This window comes from Epinephelus moara, chromosome 20 (genome assembly GCF_006386435.1).
Source record: "Epinephelus moara isolate mb chromosome 20, YSFRI_EMoa_1.0, whole genome shotgun sequence".
NCBI classification, from domain to species: domain Eukaryota; kingdom Metazoa; phylum Chordata; class Actinopteri; order Perciformes; family Serranidae; genus Epinephelus; species Epinephelus moara.
This window is the reverse complement of record NC_065525.1, coordinates 18,145,661-18,167,695: the sequence shown is the minus strand read 5'-3', so window position 1 is coordinate 18,167,695 and position 22,035 is coordinate 18,145,661. Positions and strand designations below refer to the sequence as shown.

Genomic DNA, 22,035 nt, shown 5'->3' with positions numbered 1-22,035 from the left:
GTCCTTGTCATTTGTTTTTATATCATGTTGCTTCCATTTAAAAACCCAAGCGTCCCTGATGCCCTACATCTCAACATGTTACCTATCATTATGTGTTTGTGCGCATATTTTTTCTGCTGTATATTGGCCTGTGTCCTGACCTAATGTGATTTGTGAACCTGCGGCACTTTGCCCTTGTCTTCATTAACATTGATGCAGAGATACATACAAAATAGCTTTGTTGGTGCAGTTCTGTGGGATTGTGTAAAAGCACAAAAATATTTGATGTGTGTGTTATGTGCGTATGTGGCATGTGGCACTATGCCAGAGCTTTGCGATACTTTAACTGATGGACAATGAAGTATGTCACAGTTTGTGACAACTGTCATCTCACTGGCAACGGCTGTGCTGTGATATGATTATTCAGATACCATGTCATTATTCTAACTGTCACTGCATATACATTCAGTTTGTTTGTGGGTTTGTGTGAGTGTGCGTGCGTAAGTTACACATACCATAAATGGCACCATGAATGACAGCTCCATGGCCATTGTCTAGTTGCTCAGAGTCAACAAAGACACACACACACTCTCACACACACAGACAGCTGCCCTTAAGGTTCTGTCTGTGCTCTCACTGCAGGATCTGGTCGGTAATAGTCTCACATCAGACAGGCAGGGTTGCAGGGTGAATCACAACTTGTGGACAAGCTTGCCACAAAGAGCACTGTCAACAATGCTCCTTACTGGCCCACTTTCACACACTCACAGACAACGCAGGAGATTGAATTCTCTCCCAAACTGGAGGCATTTATAGTTATGAGCCAAGCACACGCTTGACAGTGATGCCCCAAAAGTATTCATTTCATTTGTCAACTGGAATTTACAGATACCAAAGTAAACAAATACCAATCGTACGTCTTATGTCTGCAAAACTTAAAGATCCAGTGTGTAGGATTTAGGGGCTCATATTGGCAGCAATGGAATATAATAAGTATGTTTTTGTTAGTGTATTATCACCTGAAAATAAGAAACATTGTGTTTTCCTTCCTTCCTGATTGCCTTAGAATAAGCCTTTTATATCTACATGGGGTCTTTGTCCATGGAGTCCGCCATGTTGCGCTGCCATGTTTCCTCAGTAGCCCAGAACGGACAAACCAAACACTGGCTATAGACAGGGCCTTTTGCATTTTTGCATCGTCCACTGTCGTTAGCAACCTCTTAGTTGGCAAACTGCGTTGGAAAAACACATTTTTTAACGCAAAGCTGCTGTAGTCAGTGTTTTTACCAGTTTAAATCACGGGGTGTGTTTGTTTTGGAAAGGAAGAGATCTCTGCTGGTAATTCAGTACCTGGTAAAAGCTCCCTGAATGTCTGGGTCTTAAGTGCACACAATAGCAAGTGCTGGGCTGGTGGCCCGTCTGTAACCAGCTGAGCTACATCAGAGAAACACTGATTTGTAACGTGAAACTGCTTTATTTCGTTTTTATACCGGTTTTAATCACCAAGTCCATTTGTTTCGGAGAGGAGAAAACCTCTGTGGATAATTTCGCTTCTGGTAAAAACCTCCTAAACAATGAACACTGAAGGAATTCTTGCAATCTGCAAATCACTGCTAGACACCACTAAATCCTACACACTGTTCCTTTAAAGGATATAACAGTGACTATGTGTTTTGTTATGCCATTGTATGTCACACTAATAAGTTATTTTGTATGAAGATCTTACTTTACAATGAAAGAAATGGTTATTGAGAGTGTCACCTCACCTCACTACTACTACTGAGGTAAATACTAATACTGTACTTATATCCTGCCTGGATCAAAGACAGCTGTGCTTTGTATATGGTTATGGCAGAGGGCTATGCATGTACTCACAGAACTAGAGTTCCACCCATGTAATTTACCTGCATTCAATACATTTCTTTATCTCTTGATTGTGCTGTTAACAAGCTTCCAGAAGGCTTGAACATTACGCACAAGCTACATTCATTTGTGGAGCAGGAATAAATTTACCACTTTTAGCTGTTGTAAATAAACAGGGAAATTAGCTCCGACTTGGCAGTGTTAATGAGTTTGGGACAGATTCTGATGTATATTTGGGCTTTTTGCGGTCAATGTGTTGAGCATCTAAAGCAAGACACTTTTAACTTCATCAGCTCCTTCATCTACATCCCTGTGGGGGTTGCTTGCTAATGACTCTGTTGTGCTAACACACTCTCAAGAACACGCTCTCTCTCTTTCCCTCCCTCCTCACTCACACACTGTACATGCCCACAAAGCACAAACACACGCATGTAAATACATACAGGCACAGTATGCTTTTGCACATATGGTTTGCCATTATTAGGGTAAATTAGTATGCGTACACAGTACCATTAGAGCACGTGAGTGTGCCTTTTATGTGTCAAAGACTCACGCTCAGTGTAACAGCTAATTAACAAGCGCGGAAGCTAAAAGAACTCCCTGATTACATTATTAGAGCTAGAGCTGAACTTATTTACAAAGTTTCAAGCCAATTTGGGTTTTGTTCAGTTGACCAGTCTTACCTGCTGACCTCTTGTCTGTCCGGTATCGACGCCTCTGCACGGCTAACCATCGACCAGGCTCGTGTGTCAATGAATAGGCCATGTATTCATATGTGGAGATAATTAGTTGAGTAAGGCAATCACTGTTAAATAATCAGTTCTGTTCGCATGAATTATTGCACTAAATAGCCTCATTACTCATTCATTACTCATTTTCTTTGTTTAAGTTGACACACAGGGTGTCTGCAGGTCCTCAAAAAGTGTTAGAATGTCTTAAATTAAGTTTTCTTAATATGAATATTTTCGGTCACATTACTGCGAAAATGTCTCCAGCCTGACAGACTCAATGACTGTTCACAATCATTGGACAGACTGAAGAATTGCAGTAATAAATAGCATTTATGACAGCCATGAGATTTTGTTTTCTTTTAACATTAAAATTAAACTCACCCAATTGTTATCATTTATGCTTACTGTTTATTTTGGACTGACATCAGTGCGTTTACTTGGAAAGATAACTTGCTATGTGTGTCACAGACATACACACATATATAAGAGTCTTACATTTCAATTCTATCTGTAGACACCCAATCAATCTTGTGACAGAACTTTTCAACAATGTTGTAAAACTCTCAACACTGATGTGGAGACCACTTTTTGAAGGTCTCAGTCTTGTCTCAGACTCCGATAAAGTGGACTCCAGATTTTATTTCAAGTAGGGCAGCATCATTATTATGATCGATTGGTCTCCTGACTATTTTTACAAGTAAGTGATCAATCGTTTCATCCATAAAATGTCAAAAAATGTGAAAAATGCTCTTTACAATTTTACCAGAGCCCAAAGTGACATCTTGAGATTGCCTTTTTGTCCAGCCAGCTGTCTAAAACCTGGAAACTCTTTCATTTACTGTCATAAATGACAAAGAAAACCAACAAATTCTCACATTTAAGAAATCAAATCCAGCAAATATTTGACATTTTTACTTGAAAAATGACTGAAACGCTTAATCGAGTATCAAAATAATTGGCAATTAATGTTTTTCCTATTGACTATTCTATTAATAGACCAATCTTGGCAGCTCTAATTTCATGACTGGTCAAAAATACATCTGTGGGGACATCACTTAATTGCCTGTGCAAAAAAGAAGGGGTAAAAATAGATGGCTAAGTTGATTTCAGCTCCTTAGTGTTTACGTTAGTGTGCCCATAGAATACAAAGAAAAATTCTCATGAATAAAATTAAACTCTGCAATGCCTTTTGATCATTTTATCAAGACATTTCTCATAGTCTTCAAGTGTTTTCAAGTGTACTTGGGTGTCTTAAGAACACATATACAGTACGGCAAACAAAGAGGCAAATGAAGAGAGATCTCTGCCAGTTTTCTGTGGGTGTTTTTATTTGAATGTGGATCTTCCTAATCAATTTGAGGATTGCCTGTGATTTGCTTGTACCACATTTTATCCTATGTGTGTCATGCAGTGTGGGACTCACTGGTCTGGTCTTGGTCTCAATTCCTGAAAGTCTTGGTCTTATCTCAGTCTTGACACACTCTAGTATCAGTCATAACTTGGTCTTGCTTTAGGTGACTACAACACTGCTTTACAACTGTGCTTTCTGTTTACTTCACAGGTCAGTATTTCCATAAAGTGATGCTTGACAAAGTTTTTTACAATGCACATCACATTTTAGTCTTAAAGTAGTGCGCTGGTCTTTTTCAGTAACAGTCAAATAGACTGGTACATTTAATCAGCCAAATTTACATCATAGGTATTTTAATTTAAGTTTGGCAGCAAAACTGGAAAAGAAATTTTTTGTGCAAGATAAGGCAGCAGATGGCATTTAATACAATTTTCTCCAGCGTCCTAAGAGGATCCAATTTTATCTTCCTGTGCTGCACTTTGGAAACAATTCCATCTACCTCACATGCAAATGTAGGCAACTGTAGGTTATTAGATTTACACTTTCTTATAACTGATATAGACGACCTTCAGATCTAATCATTACATCCAGTCCTGTGCTCTCTCTTTTGTCTCCGAAAACCAGTTCATTAATCCAGATTTCACATCGCCACACAATCCAAGGTCACCTTACCAATCCTCTCGTATGAAATATCTCTCGCTTTGGGAGCAAGTGACGGAATGGACGAGTTGACAAAAAGACACTTCAGACGGCCGACACAGAAACATGGCTGCCAAAGGGATCCGCTGCCTGCCTGTCACTGATAAATCACTCATTCTGCGCAAACACATGCACGGCCGTTCACATGCTGCTATACACACAAACACACACCTTTCACCCTCTTCCCCAGCCTATCCCATCCCATCCCACCTATCAACCCGCGCAGTTTGTTTGAGAGGTTCATGATTATACACTTTGACCCCAGGGTGTGGAGGACCTCTGCCATTAGACTCTATTATGACCAAGGTTATCCAGGGACATGTCTGTTAGTGTGAAATGATGTGGCCTGCCATTGGTTTAAGTGGCAGCCTGATGGATCTGTCAGGAGCACGGGCACACATCATAGACATGATTAGAGACACAGAATGGGAGAAGCAGAGAATAAATGAAGGACAGGAGAGACGGAGGAAGAGGAGGAGGAGTGTCAGAATTGGTCTTGGGTGGGAAGGAGTAATGAGGAAGATTTGAAAGGGTGGGAGATGAATAAAGGATAAAGACTAGCAAGCTAGCAAGCAGAGACTATGTCCAGATCGATTTACATGTCTCTGGCATTGATCAAACTCCCCCGTGTAGGGAGTTTACCTCCGCTTCACAAAGGATGACTGATACAGTGATTATCAGAAAAACCTGCTGCGCCAACTGTGTATCCATGTGTGTTTGCGTGCATGTGTATGTGTATTTGTGAGGTCCACAGGGTGGAGGGAAAAGCGATAAACAGAAGGATGAAAGTAAGAGAGATTACTTTTTTGCAGTTCAACGACTTTGACTGGAATAGATTTATACAAATATGATTTTATTTTGTGTTTTCTTTTGCTTTCAGCAGGACTAGCACAGTCATGGGAGATAACACGACTACCTAGCGCGCATGTTCCATCACCAAATACTGTTAAATCCATCACCCCAAGCCCTCTCTGTCAATTTCTAAACCAATTTTGGATAAGCAGGTTCTCCCAGGAACACATGTTAATATCATCTTGAAGGTAGTGGCCATGCCAAACACAGGAAGAGCACATGAAGACACACTGTAGGATAGAGTTGGCTCTTTGTGACCGATGTGACCAATGTGTTGTGTGTGTGCATTTGCCCTTGAATCTGATGTCCGTCCTTCCTGGTTACAAAGACGGACATGCAGCACTCTAGAACCCCGTAACGCCTAAACATTTACATGCATGTGTAAGCACGTATGCAAAGATACACACATGCATACATACACACCAGCTTGGCGATACTCTGTTCCTGGCAGGAAACACAGATTCTGCCCCACTGGCTCACTGACCGACATATGGATGGATGGAGGTGGCTTGTGGCTTGCCGCGATCAGTGGCATGTGTGTACAGTGTGTGTGCATCATGCGTTAATATGTCCACATGTCACCAGTATGAATGGGCGACGAGCTGACTGGTTTTGTCTGCAAGCCAGTCGTCAAGCTGCGCTGTCTCCTCCCCTTCTGCTCACTGACAGTTGGACCCACTTCTCCTTCTCTCCAGTCGTTACCCCATCCATACCTTACACCTTCTTCACCCATATGTTAACAGATAGGATTTCTCTATTTTACCCTCCCTGCAATTCCGTATTGAGATATTTGCTGAAGTTCAAATCAAGCAAATGAGATGTAGAAAACAAGCCTGAAAAGGGCTTATTTATGATGACTTAAATCAAGATTATAATATTAAAAAAGTTAGGTTAATCATGTTCTGTAGGACTTTTCAGAAAAACAAAAACTTACCAAATGACGAAAAGAGTTTAGACCACTATAACCTATTGAAAGTTGACCTCTGCTACTGCGATGTTGAGAAATATTAGGTTTATATGGATGTCTGGTTGAGTTAGAGTGAATTTATAAATAGATCATATTTGGAAAAAGAGTAATATCATAAATCATGACTAGCTGAAGTTTCTTAAATAAAGGAGATAAGGTGCAAGCATATCACCGGTTTGGGATTCGAACGTGATTTTGGAAGAAGAAAATTTTATCAAGGGTTATAGAAAATGCACGTCCACATGTAGTTGTATGTAGTAAGTTAAAAAAGTATTTCACTGCTGGAGAGATGTTTTTATTTCATAAAACTAGGGTGTGTATGCAGTAGAACGATGCAAATACTTGTGCAATTTTGCTCAGGCGGTAAAAGACCTACAACTACTAGAATGCACCGTACTGGTGGTGGGTGACGTAATGTGAACTTGGTCATTTTGACACAGGAAACAATATGGCGGTTGGTAACAGATGATCTCATATTACAGTTAAACAGTAACCTAAAATATGTTTCTGAAAACACCGTAGTCGAGAAATAGGCATCACGGTAACAGAATCTTGGTTCATATTTGATTAGCACTGCTTAGTTTTACAGTTTGATCTCAGTTTTTTCACCCTCCATTTTCACAGTACAGGAAACAGTAAGGCACCCACTTCCTGTTCACAAATTCTCATATTACAGCCAAACAGTGCACTAAAATATGTCTCTGAAGACATTTTAGGTTAGAAATAGGCATCACAGTAACATAATCTTGGTCTATATTTGATCAACACTGCTGAGCTTTACAGTTTGATCTGAGAGTGAGAGGGGTGGATCTCTCTCTCTCAATCTGCTTCTGTACTCTTTATTTTTGAGCATGGTGGTAGGCAAATGAAAAAAAAAGTACAGTCTGTAGTTTGAGCAACAGCCCTAGAGCCAGTGAAAGTAATGATGTGAGCTGAGAGATGAGCAGGGAGATCTGGGCGCTGGTAAGATGGAGGAAAGTTTACAGATAGTTCATTTACGCATACTGTTATGATACAAAGCTGGTTTAAAAACTGCTAAGTATCCCTTTAAGAGATGATAAAGGGTATGGTGAGAGTGTTTGGCCACAGATTATCAAACAAATTATTTTCTGTTGGAAACATAATTTGGTAACCATAAATAAGGTGAGTCTTAGAACCATATTTCAGGAATTTACACTACAAAATGTTGTGATACACTTAATCAAACGCTTTTGAAACATCTAGCAATATGGTACAAGTAAATCAACTGCTGTAGATATTTGGTCCATCAGATGAAGTAAAGGCATGTCGGTGGAATATCCTCTCATTGCCTTGATTGTCACATGCTTGCAGCTCCTGACATTGCCCCCTCATCGCCTTACCTGTTCTCATTTCACTCTCCATAGGCTGTTTGGTGCACGGCGCTGCTAAAAAGGTTATCCTTTCCCCGTGTTGTGTTAATTGGCAACAAAAGAGGCTGCAAGACTCAGGGGTTTGAGCTGGCACTGCCACTGTGCTCTCTTACTGTCTGTCTCCTCTACATTTCTCTTTTAGTCTTCTCCATTGCAGAGAATTACATCTTCATCTCACCCGCATTCACTCATCCTTCCTCTATCTCTCTTTTGTTTTTCCCTCCATCCAGAAGCTCTTGCATGCACTGTTAGCATAGCCACCCGCTTTTTTTTTTTTTTTTTTTTTTCATCTTACACACATGGCTGCCCTGTTGACTTTGATCCTCAGATCTCAGTATCAAGGGACCATTCACTCGCTCGCCTGGGGGAGGTGACAGAAATGTCTGTGTTTTCCTTCTGTGCGCATGAGAGAGAAAGAGGGGAAGGCGGGAGGAAGAGAGCGAGATGCAATAAGTGGAGAGTGAGAGATGACAGAGCCTGTGATCCAATATTTTCCCCTCTGAGGTTTTTGGGATGGCTTCTCTGTTCGGTTGCTCTGTGACATGTGTGACACGAATCTAATCTCTTTGCGTCTTTGTTGTTGCCTGGCTGTCTGTGATCCTCTGTCTCCTATCACTGGACTCTTAGCCACAGTGATGAAAACTATTGATGTCGCCAGTCATTTGTTTGCTCGTCCATTCAGCCATTCAGATCCAGGGCTGTAATTTAAAGAATCAATAGCTAGCTGATGGAACTATGCTAAACTGGCTCTCATCCTTTGAATTTGAAGTGACACGTGTGAGCACCAGTGGCTGCTTTGCCTCATTTGTCTATGTTGCTCCAGTCTTCCCAGTGCCCTTCTCATGCATAGTTTCCCCTTTCTGTTATAAAATGCCATCTGCACCTACAAATTACACCATAATTACAAGTAATAAATCACATCAGACGTAGTTTCAAACACAACAACATCAAAATTAAACTCCAGGGTGAAGAAAATGGTGCTCTAGCTTCTAATTTGAAGGGTAAGAATGTGTTTCTTGGAGCCTGGTAGTAAGATGTCATGTTTTCCTTGCAACCATATCAGTTGTAGTCATCAGCACCAGCAGGGATCTCCACTGTAGTTCCAACATATTGATCCATTTAGTGTGGCCAAGTACGACACTGATAGGAAACCCTGTGGGTCAAAGCGTTGCCAATCAGCGCGTCCACCAGCAGGCTCCTGTTCTGATGTCTTCCGCTAATGATGTCCACTCCACACTGATCACTGCCGTACTTTACAAGACAAATTATCTCCCCGTCAAATAGCTAATTTGGATTAGTGTCACTCCTCGGGATCTTGTTCGACCTCTGCTTTCTGATGAGCTGTTTTTTTCATCCTGTTCTTCCTCTTGTAACACTGTTTGGTTTTCGAAAAATTGATCAAATTGGCTTTACACTGAAGTGCTGAACACACGGAGAGATGAAAAGAGAAGGTGTGTGTTCATCTGACCACCTGTCCATCTGCTCGCGTGCTTGTGTTTGTGTGTTGCGGTGAAAGGTGTCCAAGTGCCTGCTAATAAAGGCTTAATGAAGTGCTACGGAGATATGGATCTGTCCACACTCACAGATGTGAAACTTAATGAGAGAGTGTGGAGCCATGTGCAGGAGCCAGGAAAGAGGATGACCACCTGGCATTTACACAAGCATGAAGTTATGGAGGTGTTAGATGTGTGTGTGTGTGTGTGTGTTTGAGGCTTTGATAAGGAGTAAGCGAACAGTTAGTCACTATGTGTGCAGGATTTCTGTTGTTGTTGCTCTACCTGTCTCATTTGCTTTTCACCTGCAGATGGATGCAAGTTTAAAATGTTGTGACTGATCATGAATTGTGGGCTATTTAATGAAACTGTTGTACTGTATAATGCGCGAAAAGAGCAAGGGTTGCTCCACAGATTTACATTAGTGTGTTAATCAACAGCTAATCTTGCAATAAGCAGGCGGTTGTACAGTTAAGTCTTCACATTAAGCCTCATTTCTCTTATTTCAATTAACTAAAAGGAGGCGCTTAGAGGAAGCTTAGGAAGCCAGCTGCTGGCTCTGTAGCATTTCGACAGCTCATCTCTCCCTGAGTCCTGGGTAGCATTAGTCTCTCTGCAGGGAGTCCTGCTGCCAGCTAGCTATAGCTAGCCACCATGGGCCCATTCTTAACAACACACCTTAGCCTCAGGTGAGAAAGTGGCACTGGTGTACCACTGCTGATAGCGCTCATTAGTCTCTGGATTACCCCTGATTAGCCTAGCCGTTACTCCCACTGATACTCTATGCTAATGCTAATTACGCATTTACCGCTTTACCCTTTCTAGACAACCTGTGTGCCTAGCTTTATTAGCTTTATATTTTCCCATGACTGTTTCTTGGCTGCAGCCCCAACACCAGTTGCGCAGTGTTGCATTTTTCTCTTCAGTGACTGAATGTAAGCAAATTCAGCAGGTTTTTATCACACACTCGATAAAGACTGGAGATAGGGATGCTGCTATTTGGGCAGAAAATAATCATCAAACGTGTGTCAAGATAGGGTGCAGCGCCTACCTGAGCTGACAGTAATCACGAATACAAGCTGTTCTGAAATGAAAAACAATGCGAGAGCATAATTAAGGGGGAGGAACCTGATTTTACGCGCGGTCAAGCATACAGCTTTGTGGCAGTTTAACAAAAACAGAGTTAGCTGGCAGATCAGAGCTTCGACTTCATTCCACATGAGCGTTCCTAAAGTTAAGCCACGATGAGTGTGACATTAAAGCAGCGTGAAGGCTGTCACAGGCAAGTGACAAAGTGAAATTGACTTTGATGAGATTGAGATGAGGCAGAGGAGCCTTTAACTCGCGCAGTCCTTTCATCTTCGTCATTGTCAGTAGCGGCTAGGCGCGGAGGGTGGAGTGAGGGGATGGACAAGAAAGGTGGAGGAGAAGGATGAGCAGATAAGCGCGAGCAGAGCAGGAGAGCAGCGCAGGGGGGCTGAAGATTAGCGGTGGCTTCTGTCGAAGTGGGTTCCATGCTGATTTTCAGTGGCAGCTGTACATGCTGACTACGACTCTCCGGAGATGCTGACACAAATCCAAACTGATCTGCTCGATTTTGGTGAAATTCAGCTCTCACCAGTCTCACAGTTCGCTGTATGTCTCTCAGCGGCTCTGTAAGCAAAAAAAAAAAAAAGAACTTAGAAACTTGTGTGGACTCAGCCATCTGTTTGTTGTGGACACGGTACTGTGTTTACGTACAGCCACTGCCACTGTTGGGAGAAAAAGCCTCCCTGGGAGACGTTGATGTACCTGAGTGGACATTTTGACCCAATTCACCCGCAGGCTGCACTCTTCGTGGACAGAAATGTCTGACTCTGACAGGTTACTTCATGTTTCTTATCAAACCAAGCTGATTTATGTTAACCTCAAGCAAACCAGCAGACTATGAAATATGATTGCAAAGTATTCAACTATAGGCTCGTATTGTGAGAGAGGAGAGGACACCATTTTCGTAAGATAAGACAAACACAACCTGTTTTCCTTCACTTTTTTTGAAGCAAAACTACATTTTCCACCTGAGATAGCAGTGCTTGCTGGCCTGGATGCCAACCAGAGTGTGGTCAAAGCTTATCTCTGTCCTTTCTGCCAGTAGAAAGTGCCAGTCAGCTCCTTTCATTGGTTTACTCATTCCTTTTAAGCCCTTATGCCGGTTGTGCGAAGTGTTATTACAGATTGCTGCTCCTCAGATTTGTCTCTCTAACAGTGACCTTCACAGGTGACCTCAGAAAAACGATTGGCAAGAACTCATCACAGGCTGTTTTTTGGGGTCAGTTGGTTTTTTCCCCCCTGGTACTTCAGTTTGGCAGCAGCGAGAAGAAAGTTTCAGTTTGAGAGGGCAGATTAGGACAATTGGTCCTGGAGTGCTTTTAGGAACTTAAATGTGTTGATGTTACACTAATCAAATCTCTTTTTTCTCCCCTCCCCCTCCCTGTCTCTTTCCCTGTCTGTCCTTTTCTCATCAGGTGGAGCGAGAAATAGCTATTCTGAAGCTCATAGAACACCCGCATGTCTTAAAGCTACATGATGTCTACGAAAATAAAAAATACTTGTAAGTATCACCAGTGGATTGTGGTCCACTTCTGATTTATGCTAAATCCTAAATATACTGCACGCACTGAATGATTGTTTGTATGAAGACTTTTATGGCTCATGTATATCGTTATTGTCAAGTGCTCTTTTGGAAACTGGAACAGTCTTTAAAACAAGGGCGTAGGTTGCATGTGGACGGTAGTGACATGGCCCTACCAGTTTTTTGGGAGGACAGAATTGTCCCTACCAATATTTGAGCAAACCTGTTCATATTATCCGCATACTAACAGCTCTGTGGGCGGAAATTCGGGACAAATCGTATCTTGTAGTGATTCAGTAGGATAAGGAACAGTGAAGCCCGTGGGAAAATCCCATAGGCGTAAACTTTTATGCCTGATTAAAAGTGTTTTCATTTAGTTTTGTTGTTTTTTTGTTCATTTTATCTGTATTTTTTTTGGTATCTTATTTTTGTCTTGAAACATAATGACTTTATTCCAGTTACATTACAGGTTTAATTTGGTAATATAACAATAATTCTCTCAAAATATCATAACAGTAGCCTCAACTTGTAAGAGAACACCGATAAGTGATATATATTTGTGCGGAAAGTTTTGAAAATGAGCAGAAATCTTGCTGAAACGTATTGAGATATTAAAGTCCAGGGGTTTATAAATTAAATAAATGAATTAATTCTCCATTGATGTGAATAGGTGTCACATGCACATTTACTTCCCCAAACAAAAGACACAAAGGAGAATGGAAAAGTAAAATATGCATAGTGTCCATGTGTGTTGACTCAACAGAGATAACATTGAATGAGAAAAGGCGATCCACAGGAGAATAAATATTTGAAAGCAATACAGAATGCCTGAGAGCCTTACTGAATATTATTTTATTATAGCCTGTTTTTATGTTTTGAATCATCGGCTGAATTTTGTGGGGGGTTTTTCACATAAATAAAGACATGTCTACCATAAACTGATGCATAAAACTTCACCAGAATGCAGGACATGAAGTATTGGACGCTCAAAATTTCCTCAAGGAGGCCCCCACACCCTCTGCTTAATGTGTCCCCCATTAATGTTGAAATCAAACCTGCTCCCTTGCTTTAAAATACCACAGATTGTTTTGTTGGCCCCGCAGAGCAGTTATGATTGCTGTATTATGATTGGAGGGCAGCAGTGATAGCCTTGGAGGGGCTGATGCTCCATTAGTATTGGCATGAAGCATTTAATTTAGCCGCACACGCTAGGGGACTGCTAGGGAGAGGAAGTCTGCGTAATGTAAACACCATGACACGCTTATCAGAGGCAACACCATTGCATTAAGAAACATTAGCCGTGGGGAGTGGCAGCCGCATTAGGCCGCTGCAGCCGCTGCACACGCAGGCACACACAGGCACACACATAAATCTATTAGCAAACTTTAACAGCGGTGAGTGACAAGCCCATCAGTAGCTTATAGTAGCCCTCTTGATCCACAGAGGACTGTTTGTCAACTAAATTCAATTAGTTCTCATCTTGAGCTTACAGGCCAAATGGGATTGGACATGCAGTACTGTACATGTCATCCTTTAAAATGATAGGAATAGCAGAATATTGTGATTCATCGTATAATTGGATTATTAAAATCACATTTTGTGCCCGTTGCTTCATCACTTTTGACAGTTGGTCACTAGTAGCCTCCCCTAAGACAAATTGCTTTACATTTGAATCACGAGTGACTTGAGTGCACTCGGCGCTCCGCATCAGTGATGTCTTCTTTTAGATGAATATTGTTTAGTCTTCCTGAGATATCTCCACTTCAAAGCCAATAAATGATAGACACACTTTTGAGCAAGCAGTCCCAGAGCTTTTAAGATTTATTATGCTGCTGGCACAGATCCCACCACAAGCTGTTTAAAATGGTGTGGTGTGTGTGTGTACAAGAGGTGAGGGAGACGTAGAAGGAGTTTGATACATAGCCCACCAATATTTTATTTATGGATATTTCATTGCTCGAAATGAATGAATGATCACACCATGATGTTGGTATAAATTATGCTTTTGAGAATGAAAAATGGTCGCTGAAAAAAAGCTCATAACCCATATAAGTACACTTGATTTGTAACAGTGTTGCTATGAGCTGTTTTATTTCAGCTTTTTGCTGCAGTTTTGAAAAGGTAACAAAATAATGAATGGTAACACATGCAAGACAAATCCTCTCAAAGACCTATTTGTGTTTGCTGAAATACCATATGGAAATGATGAGCCCAAAGTCCCACATTCACAACTCACATTGCTGAAAATGTGATGATGTTTCTTATAAACTGTGATTTGTAACTTTCATAAAGAAAATAACTTTTTTTCATATTTGCTGAAACTGTCTCTTTATTCACACAGCACTAAATGAGACAGATAATCTGTGAAAAAAAATCATATTCCACTGCCTACTCTATTTTGCCTTTATTATAGTGCAGCTGGAGACTGACAGGAAAGTGGGGATAGAGAGAGGCAATGACACACAGCAAAGGGCCGCAGGTTGGAATTGTACCCTGGCTGCTGCAAAGGACTAAGCCTATACGGGGTGCACACTCTACCAGATGAGCTTTAGGTCGCGCCACCTTGTGGCATTTCTAATGGCATTACATCATGTCAATGAAAACAACACATCAGAGCTGAGGAGTCTCTAACGCAACTGTCAGACATGTGAATCAGTGCTCACAAACTGCAGTCAAACCATCAAACTAAGCAACGTTTATCATGTATGGATCAAGATTGTGTTATTGTATTGTTTATTTCAGTCAGGAACACTAGAGAAGACAACTTTTATTTCCATTTGCAGTATTATATTTGGAGGTATAGCTCTGTTCTGGGGCCTCTCTGCCTTTCCTCAGGTTACGCAGAAAGCCTCTTCTATGCGCCTACATGGAAAGCCTGTGTGGAAAGCCCTAAGGTGGAGAGAGCACACCTCTCTGCCCTTCCATGTGCAAATGAGGAAAGCCTTAGGCAGGGAGAGGGAGTAAACTTCCCTGCCCTTCCATGCGCCTACATGGAAAGCCTAAGGCAGCAGCAAAGACCCCCTAGGAACAGAACAGAGTAAGCATAAAGGGAAAACAGAAATGACACTGATAAGTCAGATACAGCATGAAAAGGAGGAGGCAGGTTGCAAAGCATCTTGCAGAGGAAGCAGCAACAGTAGGCAGGCCAGAGCAGTTTAAATAGGGCACCCTGAATGAGATTTGCCAATTGGTTGCATAAAAAGGAATCATGTGATCTATCAGCTGACTCCCTTCCATCAGTCAGCTGCTGTAGCTGGGATGTGAGCTGAGCTTGACATCGTGTCTGAACTGACGCTGTGCTCAAATTCTCGCCTCAAATGTTTTCAGAAACATATTTTAGTGCACTGTTTAGCTGTAAAAGGAGAAAGTTGGTCCAGGCAGTGGGCGGTGCTTGGTACTTAGGTCGACATTATACAGCTAAATGGTACACTAAAAATACGTTCCTGAAAACATTTGAGGGGAGACATAAGCAATGCAGTAACAGAATTTTGATTCACATTTGATCAGCACTGCCAAGTTTGACAGTTTTACTGCAGTTAACAAGCCGTGATTGACATGATTGACAGTTCAGTTAGAGACTCCTTAGCTCTGATTGGTTGTTTTTTTGGCGTGTTACAGTAGATTCTGGCGAATGCGAAGCAGTAGGAGAAGGAGAAGGGGTCTCTGTCTCATGTACTTCTTTCAGAATATAGTGATAGATTTAAGCAAATAAAAATGTCACCAACTCTAGCTGTAATAGTCACACTATTAAAGACAGCGAGAGAGCGAGAATAAAGTATATAGCAGTTAATTTAAAGTGGTACTCCAGTGATTTAGTCTTGCACTTCTATTAAGTTGGGGTACTTGCGAGAAACGGATTAAAAAACCATTTGTCAAAGTCTGTGCAGCGCAGGATGAGATATCCTGACCCCATTATAGGTCAAGCTCTAAACATGCTCTATCCTACAATTCCCACAATGCAACTCATTAGCGTCTCTTTATTAGACCATCCCAGCCTGGTAAAAGCCCACTTACCGCAGTTCAAAGTCCACACCTCTGCTTTTTTAAGAGGCTTTTCATTGTAGTCTCTTAGTTGAGGTGACTCTGGTGACATAACTAGTTTTGTTTTAGCAGCCTTTAGAAAGCTCCCTTTCAGTTCCACAATGAATATTATGCAACAGTTTTAATTTATAAAGTATGAGCGCCTCTTTTATGTGCTGCCATTATACTTTACAGTATAATGGAACAATATGAATCATGTGCATTCACCTACTGTGGTCCGGTTGTTATTCAGTACATGCCAAAGCTATCAAGGTTTTGTCGTAGCCAGCTTTTTTGGCTTTAAGGGTTATTTAGTGGGCACATGCTCTGTTGACAAGTACAGTTCGCAACACTGTAGTGTAATCAATAAACCTGGGGACTTGCATGTAGACACACACATCCACAGCAGGGAAAGAGAGAGAAGAAAGGGAGTATTTCACCGCCTGTCTGAGTTTCAATTTGTCCTAGTGAAGATGGAGGGAGTTTCAGCACAGGATATACGAGCAGGCCGGTCCGGAGCAGGGGCAGGGCACACACTGGCTCTCAGCCCACAGATGCAGCTTTCGGCCTGGGCCAGCAAGAGATTAATCTCCTCCCTGTCCCCTTGCAGCCCCAGAGCAGACTGTCTTCCCCCACAAGCCACACAGGCCGAAGGCCACCTGAAGAATGGCCGTCAGAAACGTGATGGCAGGGGAGACTGTGTGTAGAGGCATGTTTGGGGACGGTAAAAGAAGGAAGGAATTACAACACAAGTACTGCATATCTATAGCAGGGAACTTTTTTTCCCCAATATCTCTCTTTCTTCCTCTCTTTTGTCTCCTTCGCTTGATTAACCGAGTGCTGAGACAAAGACTGTCACAGAAGCTTACAGCGTCTGCACCTTAGCAGAATTTACAAGCTTCTAAATCCCTTATGTCTAAGAGCTTTTCACACAACTTTTCCATCTTTTTGTGGTGTAACACAACTTTATCATCCCTCTGATGCCTCCCATCGGAGGTCAGAGTGTATAGTATATCAGAACCCTTCACATATATTGTAATACACTGTTGGCATGCTTCATTCTCAGACTGTGGGGACAGCTTACAGATGACAGAATGAAAAATAAACTGTCAACATGATATGACTTTGGGGAGATCAGATCATTGATCCTGGGTGTTTTGTCTGTGTATAACAGCTGTAAGGGAACTATTTTTCCCATATTGCTCCAGTTCTTACAGACCTCTGAGGTCCTGAGCTTTCCTTGTTTTTTCAGTGCCGTTTCAGAGCTCTGTGGAGAACAGGTATATTTCCCTGTCTCTATAAGGGATATCGTTATTTTCTATGTGTGCTTTTTCAGCGGTTATTTCTTGAACTGATTTCCCTTTCTCGCTCTGTCTTTCTTTCTCTCAGGTACCTTGTGCTAGAACATGTGTCTGGTGGTGAGCTGTTTGACTACTTGGTGAAGAAGGGCAGGTTAACACCTAAAGAGGCCAGGAAATTCTTCAGACAGATCATGTCTGCCCTGGATTTTTGCCACAGTCATTCCATATGGTAAGTGAAATGATTTGCGTGCAGAAAGACTGGTGGGAGTGTGCTGGTAAAAACACTGAATGAAAACATCCCACCTGTCTCTTATTGATGCTATTCATAGACGCTTTTCACTGCTGGGAGACAAAATGGACAACAAGTGGGGCAATAATAAGAAAGGGAAGATAATGTTTAGGTTTTACTATACATGGATAAAAGTAAGTTAAAGTAAAACAACTATAACAAGTGAATACATTCATTTAATTAAGTGTAATCAATTACAATAGTATGTGAGATGATCTGTCTACGCATAAAAGTAAACCTAATATATGAAGTGGAATCCTGCCTCCATTTTAGGGCTGTACCCAACTCAGAATTATATTGGTCAAATTGGATTTGGTTCAATACAAATATTCAACTATCTGGCCCTCCATATTGAATTTAGAGAGACAGCAACGTTTCCATAATATAGTAAACAAGCCAAGTTAGCCCTCATTCATGCTAACCACGCTAACAACGGATCGGAAATCAGCATCTTTTGCAGACACTAGATATCAAACAAAAGCCAGAGACAGTATTGTATTAAGTTGCTGTCAGTTGTAAATTCACCACTTCTAAGCAGAAGGCACGAGGCTGACAGAGCTCTGGGCAGCTGTCTCCATCTCACATAGAATCACCCTGGGTCTGGGTCTACAGCTGCCTGTACCGGAGAGCAGCATGAAAGTGCTCACTCTGCAGCTTAATCTGGGGGTTAAAACTCTCCCAGAAGTACGACCGATCAAGAAACAAAAAACGGGGCCCTAGTCCGTCTACACTTACATATCTTTGTCATATAAAGTGGATTCACAATGAATTACACAGAAGTTCTGGTACTCACTCTAACTTTACACTGAGTCACCATGCCATTTTAGACAACAGTAAACACCACATGACTATCTATTATCAGGTACTTGGGCTTAAAACCATAAAAAAACACCTTCCCTGTCTGCATAAAACCATCACATACATTTAAAAAGACAAAACAGCCAATAAACAAGCATACCCAGGAGGTGTAACGAAGTCAATTTAGTTGTCATACAACATTGAACAAATAATAACTTCCCAAATAATGAATTTTAAAAAGATACAGATTCTTCCTGAAGTGAATCTACAATCTAAATTTCAATCAGTTTATTCATAGCTTGAGAGTGCTGTTTAGGTTTCAAACCAGTGATTCAATATGGAGATTACAGAACTGAGAAAACTTGATATTGCTTGTTATGAAAGTGTTTATTTTTCCTCTTTGTTATTAAAGTTTCAGCTTAAAAAGCTGAGGATGGTTGACATATGTCAAATAGACGGAGTCAAATACACCAACATGTATCGCGTCATATGGCCAGATAATGCAGCCCACATGGGATTTTTTTGCTCTCATGTGACATAGATGTGATTGTTTTCAGAGCAGTGTGGACACAGGAATATGGCTTTTGTCCAATCAGATCTGGGCCACTGTCAGATGTGGTCCTAAATCTGATACATATCCAATCACTGGCCATGTGACCGCTGTGACAACGGTATTGGAATTCATGTGTTTGATTCATACATCCATGTTTTTTGCACATCATACTTAACTGTGCAGATGCAGATCACTCATCATACAGTGTCTGAGTGATCAGTTGAAACTACAGAAGGCTACCAGACACTTTCTGACCGGGACAGCTTGCCTGCATGCCATGACAACGTTGTCGTAAGATACCGACAGAGATATTGAAATGTAGCCCTGGACATCCTAAAATTTTGGAGAAACTGTTTCTGTGTCAAACCCTCCACCCTCCCCACTACTTCTGACTCCTCTCCTGGCCGCACCCACACCTCTCTTTACAGACCTACTTATAGAGTTGTAGCTCAGCGTTCTGAGTTTCTTTGTCTTCTCACCCTCGAGCCATTGTTCCAAGAGCTCATATTCTCGAATCGTCAATAGCTCGAAAATTTCCCTTTTCTCGACAGCCCTGTATCCTGAAAGCAAACAAAGGTCCAATTATGTTATTTTGCTTAATAATTAGCCGTATGCTTTGTTTGAAGAGTGCCGTCGGAGAAGGAGCCCTTCAGAACAGTGGGCAGTCTGCTTCTCAGCATATGAGCAATTGTCATCCGACATCCATAGCAAAACCTTCAGGGGATGGACGTGTGCACAACTATGCCTGTTTTGCAAATGTTCCATTTTTGATGTTGTGACAATGTGCATGTGTGTGACGTTATTGGTCACATGTGAGGCATTTCAGTGCAGAGATTTGTTCACACTGATGTCAGATTATGTGTCACTTCAAATATGAATGTGAACAGTCCAGGCAGGAAGATCAGATCTGGGGAAAAAAGCAGAATTGAGCATTAAGCCCTGTAATGTGAACATAGCCTAAAAATATAACTGACTCAACAGTGTGAGATGTATTTCTTATAATTAGCTAAAAGATAGTTTCTCATGAAACATCTGAGACTACTAAGAGTGGTTATTGTAATGACTAAATAATAGCTTTCTAGCACATCATTGTTATGCTTGAAATAGAGATGTTTCACTCCTCCTCCAGATACAGTGCTCAGGTATCATTTTTAGAGCTACACAGAAGTGACTTTTTGTTAATACGCAGCACATTTTCTTTACTGTGCTCTGCTCAGTGTTGATGCATTGTATTTGTTAGAATTTGCTTCTAGGTACTTACTAATGTGATGCATTGTGTTTGGCTTCAGGGGGTAATTTAACTGTTTACAACCTCATAGACTAGAGGCAATCATATATACTTGAGAAGTCAAACATGTCAGCGGGGACTGATTCGGAGCGCTCGTTTCTGTGTGTGCGTGTGTGTTTCGTGTATCCATTTGTGATCTTAAAGCAGAGAGTGAAGGGTTTTTTTTTCTTCCTCTTCAGAGAGCGTATGCCTTTGCTCTGCATTTTGTCCTCCTGTGCCTGCACAGCAGAGCACAAGGACCATAGAGCGGAATGAGTTCAAGTGTATTTATTTTTACCTTGGTCACAATTTAATCTCCAGTGACTTTAGAGAAATGGGAAAAAAACTGAATGACGTGATAGCAACAAAATATAAAACTACATTCACCTGATCAGTCGCAAGGAATGATCATATCAAGGGCGTTAAGCATGGCCAGCCATGCTTTACAGCAGGTGCCAGGTGAAAACAAGTAGAGTACATGGAGATATAAGCATGAAAAATGAGGTGAAACACAGTAATTGTACAGGCGAGAGATGGGACAGAGGTTGGTGTTACAGTGTTCCCACTCTGCATTGGTGCTCACCTGTGTTATTAGTGGTTAGTCTAATAGTTCTCTCTCGTACTTCTGTAATGTTTCTTTTATATTTATACTGGTTTTGTTCTGTCAATCCTATTTTAAAGCTGTCCTGTTTCTTAGAAGAGAAAGGTCAGAATAAAGACCAGATCATAGGTGCAACTCCACTTGAATTATTGATAAGAATTCTGAGGTCACTCATGGGACCCGATCTTGCACCCAGTGCAAAGCAGCGCACATTGCTTGTTTCAGACTGGCGCAGTAGTCATTTTAATGGCCAGCGCCCATGTTGTGTAAGTAGCAATTGTACGTCTTTGCCATATGGTGCACATAGGCATGTAGGCCTTAAAAATGAAGTGTGATCAGGGGCAATGAAATGTGATTGCACCATTACCCAACAAAAACCTGGTCTACAGTCAGAATGGCAGAGTGTTTTCCCGCTATTTAAAGGGCAGGTTATTCAGATAGTAAGATGGGCCTACACAAGGCAATTCCACTCTGCTTGTGAAGCACCAAAGGATGAACAGGGTGGGTAAAATAATACATCATTAATGAGGAAAATATTAATAACATTGGCTAGAATGTGAACATAGCAGAGAGCAGAGCAGAGCTGCAGAGGTGTTGTCTCACAGCAGACTCTATGAAGAGAGACAGAGAGTATTACTTCACTGATTATTTCAAAAGCTAAAAGTTTAGTTCTGTTCCCTCTTTCAAGGTTGTAACTGCCATTTTTAGTTTCACTGCTTAAACGTCCCTCGATATTTGCTGCAGTGACAGTAATGCTCTGACAGGATTACTCTCAGCAGAAGACCACGCACTCTTCTAGTTTGCCCAATCTGCCATGTCAATAGCAAAGTTCCAGGTGCAGACACTCCTGTCTTTTAAAGGGATCACACCCATGATTAATTAAGGGACTAAATACACTGAATACTTTTGCTCCTTGCGCCTTACTTTGTACCCAGATTATGCAATGTTTAACCATTGAAGTGGAGTTAGATACTCCCTGTATGTACTTGCACCTGCACTTAAGACAATGCACTATAGATGGTTAAATAGGACCTAGGTTGATTATGCTGCATGTTATTAGCTTGTTTCTTTGCTTCTCACACCACTGTAATATTCACAGACAGGGGCGTCACATTACAAACATTAAGACATCATCATAAAACCCCGTCACAGCCATGGCACGGCACGGCCATGACCAGAGAGGGTTTTATCGTGCGGCACTGCGATTGCTAGCCGGCCGGTCGACTCGTGATAACAATTTATGTGATTCCATCATAACTTTTGTGCCAA

The 22,035-nt window shown here is 41.4% G+C and overlaps 1 protein-coding gene across 4 annotated transcripts in view; it reads left to right on the top strand.

Annotated features, from left to right (window-relative positions):
* Window positions 1-22,035, top strand: part of LOC126407807 (serine/threonine-protein kinase BRSK2-like) — a 198,809-nt gene that overhangs the window by 124,959 nt on the left and 51,815 nt on the right. For all 4 annotated transcript variants that reach the window (XM_050073031.1, XM_050073030.1, XM_050073028.1 and 1 more), the window contains exons 3-4: window positions 11,831-11,916; window positions 17,347-17,487. In XM_050073031.1, the coding sequence (XP_049928988.1) occupies window positions 11,831-11,916; window positions 17,347-17,487 (227 nt within the window). The remainder of the gene's footprint in view (window positions 1-11,830; window positions 11,917-17,346; window positions 17,488-22,035) is intronic.